This window comes from Tetrao urogallus, assembly GCF_951394365.1.
Source record: "Tetrao urogallus genome assembly, chromosome: 13".
Lineage (NCBI taxonomy): Eukaryota > Metazoa > Chordata > Aves > Galliformes > Phasianidae > Tetrao > Tetrao urogallus.
Window position 1 is genome coordinate 8271753 of NC_136826.1, and position 5222 is coordinate 8276974.

The 5222-nt window shown below is 56.3% G+C and overlaps 1 protein-coding gene across 1 annotated transcript; it reads right to left on the bottom strand.

Annotated features, from left to right (window-relative positions):
* Positions 1-1369: 1369 nt before the first annotated feature.
* Positions 1370-2290, bottom strand: SPRY3 (sprouty RTK signaling antagonist 3; the record flags this gene model as incomplete). Its single annotated transcript, XM_079542029.1, has 1 exon — positions 1370-2290. The coding sequence occupies one exon, from the start codon at positions 2288-2290 to the stop codon at positions 1370-1372; it is 921 nt and encodes a 306-aa protein (XP_079398155.1).
* Positions 2291-5222: the final 2932 nt, after the last annotated feature.

Consider the following 5222-nt stretch of genomic DNA (forward strand, 5'->3'; position numbering starts at 1 on the left):
TAACGTTATATTTATATATACAAAAATAGATCCACAGGACTCTACGGAAAGAAGTGGCTGAGTGAATGCAATGGGCAAGCCCTGGACAGCAGAGTCTTGGAGGAAGCCAAGGGAGACTTTGCATATATTTATCCAGGGGAACCATTTACTTCCCTCTGCACACACTTGTGTCTCAGAGGAGTGACAGCCTTGGGACATAATCCCAGCCCCAGGCTCCCCTGACCCACCAGTGGCAAGCGGAGATGGGGCTGAGCCCAGGTCTGGAAGAATCTACCCACAGCTGCAACAATGGGTTTGGCTTTTTAGCATCACAGCACATAAACCATGAAGCACTGCCCCCATATCATGGTCTGCAGATGGCTCAGCCCAACGGCTCCGTTCAGCCCCATCCCACAGTTACAGAATACTCTCAGCAGTGACAGTGCTGTGGCATACTGATGGCCAAGGAAAGCAAGATGAGGGCTCAAAGGCAATTTCTGCAGGGAAGGAAGGTTGGGGTCCCATCTGCAGAAACTCCCTTCAACGCTCTGTTTTCCCCAAGCCAAAACAGGACCCCCACCTTGGATCAGTGCTAAGCAGCGGGGAGAGAAGAGCTGGCTGTCGATAGTTGGGTATGGGGACTTTTTTAAAGTGATTTCAGTGCTGGTGGAAGGTACCAGACAGGCAGAAGGCAGATCTAGGGAACAGGGTGTTGGGACAAAGCTCTGTCCCCATGGCTATTTCACCCTAACCTCGAGGACAAGCCTGGAAGTATAGAAAGGGAGCTGCATCTGCTCAGTGGTGGGATGGAGATGGGTGATAATATCATCTTCTCTCCCATCCCATCATGGTTTGCACTTTGGAGGAAGACCCTTCACCTCCAGGCATGAAGAAACTAATAATTGTTCCAAACCAGCATCCTGCTCTCCATCACATCCCAGGGGAACCTTCCCCTCACTGCAGCTGGGCAGCAGCTGAAAGGTTTGAAATCTTCCCACAATTTCCCTTCCTCTTGGAGGCAGGAGAAATGAGATGCCTTCTGACTGGCATCTCTTGATGGCTTCCAAGCAGGCAGGGAGGCTGCTGCTGCTTGGTGGGACCCTGCAGCACCTGGAGGATGAGGGATATAGGCAGTGGGAGAAAATGGAGACCACCCCTGAAAAGTGCTGGAAGGAGAGAACAGGTCCAGGCTCCTGGAGGACTCTAGCTTGGGATGCATGACCCCAGCTCCTCCTACCATGGGAAGAGCCATGGCCCAGGGACCCTGAGTCTCATTCCTTGGAGGAAGGCAGGGGGCAAGGGAGCACTGCAGAGCAGGGGCAGCCAGAGGAGAATGGGGACGAAGGGAAGAGGATCGGGAGGAATTGTCTGCTTGTCCTCCCCAGGAGGGTCATACCGGCTTATCCAGCGCCTTGGGGAAAGGCGTGCCGCTGGAGGAGGAGATCTTTCTGCACACCGTGTTGGTGTGGGTCTGACAGCGGCAGCCAGGGCGTTTCAGGCCATCGTAACCCCGCTGGCAAAGTTTGAGGCACCCCAAGGTGGGAAAGTAGCAGCAGAGGCAGGGCATGAGGAGGGAGAGGAAGCTCATGGCAGCCCAGCGGGCGCAGCAGGAGCCCGGCCCGCAGGAGCACGGGTCATCAGCGCAGGTGTCCTCGTCATCGCTGGAGCAGTGGTAGAAGAGGCCCTTGACGCAGCAGAGACAAGTCCCGTAGTCGAGGAGGCTCTCTGGGGAGCACAGGCAGCGCTGATTGCACAGCCAGCAGGAGGGCAGGCCACGGGCGGCCGTGCAGCGGGCACACTTGCAGCGCCCGCACTCCTCGCAGACGAAGAGGTGCCCGCCGTGCAGGCTGCCCTTCTCCGCCGCCCCTTTCAAGGGAGATTCCTCCGCTTTCAGCTCGCCGGCCCTGGGCTGCATCCGGATGAGCGAGTGGCCCGAGTGGGACGGCGTCAGGGCGCTGAGCAGGCGCTGCTCGGAGGCTGTGGTGCTCTGGGACACGGAGCTGGCTGTGCTGGAGTGGCTCATGGCTTGCTGCAAAGGCGGCATGTGGGGCTGCTGGCTGTGGCTGCGGTGCAGGTCCTGCAGCGTGGAGGATGCCAGGCGGTCCTGAGTCCACTCCTGCTTGTGCGGTGGTTGCGAGAGGGACGGGTTGGAGTGGGCTTGCTGGAAGCAGGTGGCTGGCCTCTCCACGTAGTTGTTGCTGGCACGGATGGAGCGGATTTGGTCGATGGACAGGACCTGCTGGAAGTCCTCAGCCGGGGGTTCCATCGTCTCGTCACAGCTGAGTTCAGCCACGCTGGAAGAGAGCTGCATCGCCAGGAGCTGGGGGAACCTGCGGCATCAGGGCACATCTAAAAGTCCTAAAGGATGAGGTGGGAAGAGAGAGGAACATTTGTGTTATGCTTCGTAACGGTCCATCCCTGCAGCCCACTGAACTCCTAATGAATTTCATAATCACAGAACGGTTGGGTCGGGAGAGACATCAAAGCCCATCTGATTCCAACCCCTGACATCAGCTGGCTGCCCCCACCAGCTCAGACTGCCCTGGGCCCCATCCCACCCGGCCTTGAGCACCTCCAGGGATGGGGCAGCCACGGCTCTCTGGGCAGCAGTGCCAGGGTTTCACTGCTCTGAGTAAAAAATTTCTTCCTAACATCCTACTCCTAACAAACAACTCGAGGCACTGCTGAGCCCAGGAGGATGTTGCGGGACATTTCCAAACACTGGGACAGTGAGACTTGTCCCTTGGCTCAGGTGGATGCAGCATCTTCCCATGCTCTGTGTCCTTCCACAGAAGGTTCCCCAACTCTTGCCAGCACCAATGGGCACTGCCTGTCCTCCCTTGAGGAGGGGAAGCTCAGTGAGACCTGTTCAGGGATAGAGCTGGGAACAGCATCTCCAGCTCAGGAGGGCTGAACCAGGGCATAGGAAAACTATCATGAGGCAGGGACACAAGGAAGGAGGGGAACAAAAAACATTCAATTGCAAGTAACAGCAACAAATCACCACTAATACAACACGTGCTTGGCCAGGGTCTGGGAATCACCAAGACCTCACATTTTGTAGTGTCATGCCCAGATTTCCCATTCACATCCCCATCGCAAAAGGACAGACTTCTGTTTAACCCCAAAGCAGATATAAGCATCTTGCCTTATTCCTACCCCAAAGCTGCCATGCAAAAATGGAGCAGCCATGCGGATGTGCTTCATTGCATGCCAGTACCCCCAAGAACTTCCAGTCCAGACTTCAGTTGGATATATGCTTTGTGTGCACAGCCAACTTCCCTGGAACAAAGCCGTTCCCTGGCAGATCAAACATCTGATCCGCGGGTGACACCGGCTTTGTCACAGTGCCCACAGGAAGGCTGTTCTATAGGAGCTCCTGTGGCCAGCAAAGGCCAGCAAGTAGGTGAGGGGCCATAGGTAAATCTGCTCATGCAGCAGAGAGAAGCAGAGGGAAGATTGATTTTCATTAGCTAAGGCTGACCTTGAAGTGCAGGAAAAGCAAAGGCAACTTACTTTGACAGTTAAAGCAAGAAGTGCCCTCTCCCATCCCCCTTTCCGGAAAGAAAATGCAAGCATCTGCTTAAATTTGTGGGCTTTTTTGTTTTTTTTTCCCTTTGCAAGGAGCCCACTTTCAAGCCATCCTGAGTGAGATGCTTGCCCCACGCAGAGCAGTGTGAGTGGTGGATAGCTCACTGTTGGATACCCACAGCCTACTGGGAATGGATTTCTTTAGTGGGAATACAAGGTGAATACATGGATAACCAAGCATAGTCTGTGAGAGCATATTTCCAGGACAGGAATGGGCCATACAAGCCAAGCTCTCACTGAAGCACAGTCTGAGGAGCTGCAGTCCCCTGCACCCCTGAAAAGATGTGATGAGTCTCAGTCTGCAGATGGAACCATGCAACAGGGAGCATAGCAGCTTCAGTGGGTTCCTGCATCTCTCAGGACCAGGATCCCATCTCAAGGAGCGTTAGGCTGACTGACATCCAGTGCAGCTGGAGCTCCTCACATCTCTGTGTCCATCCCCTTCATTTGGGTGCTGGGTTTGGTGTGCTTGGGCATTAGGACTCGAACCAGGAAGACAGGGGGCTCTGGGCAGGTTCACATGGGGGGCTGAAATTGAGATGTGACCCAAAGGGAGAGACCTGGAACAGCAGAGTCTGTGGGGATGGAGATGGTAGAACTGGGAGACTGAGAGCAGCCAAAGGGCAGCTACTCCCACCCAATCCCACATGCAATAAGTAAAGACATGCTTAGGCAGGAGGAGCAGTGTGGAGGATGCTGCAACATGGGGGGGGAAATGAGGCAGAGAGGAGCTGGCAATAGGAATACAAGGCACTGCAACCTGAACACTTAAAATCTGGATCCTGGACTTGGATGCAGCACCTGAGACACCTTGGAGAACCCATGGCACCAAACCTGGGTCCAGGTGCTCCTGGACCTACAATCCCCAGATGTAGGAGTTAGACAAAATGTCTCTTTCTGGGACCTGAGTGAACACAAGCTGGGGTGTCTACAGGGAGATGGAGGAGCTAGGGATCCCCTGGTCCAGTGGCATGGGGGAGAGAGGGACTGAAAACCCAGGGGGAGGACCCTGCTGTTGCCCCACAGAACCCCACTGCTCCAATCGCTCCTTGCTGGAGGCACGGGGGGGTTGAAGCAGGTCCCTGCCCTCTTACCACAGCACTGCCACCCCCTCCCTGCCTACCTGCCTGTTGGGGGGAGCAGGACAGCGTGTCCCCAGCATCCTCCTCCTCACACCCTGCCTGCCAAGCGGGCATGCCAGCTCCGGAAACCGGGTGAGCTTTATGACCGGCAGCAGCCCCAAACATATAAAGTTCGTGTGATAATGGGCCAGAGGAAGGATAGTAAAAGCAAATGATTTACAGGCACTGGAGGTGGCTGCGAGCTGGGGACGAGCCCTGCAGAGCACTCCGGTGGGAACAGAGGGGGCTTCCTCCATGCAGGACCCCCTCTTTCCCCACGCATTGGCACATGCATGGCCAGATCCCTACCTGCAGCCCCCCCACATACTCTTGTCCAGCACTTCACGCGTGGATCCCCGTGAATGCTCCCCACGACCCAGCACCTCCACCGTCAGCCACGCGTATCCCACGCTCCATGCGTGACCAAAACCCCACGCACCCACCCGTGTCCCGTCCCCACTCACCCCGCCGGCCGCTCCATTCGCCGTGCCCAGCCCTAGGGGCCGCCGGGCGGCACGGGCATGGGGCACC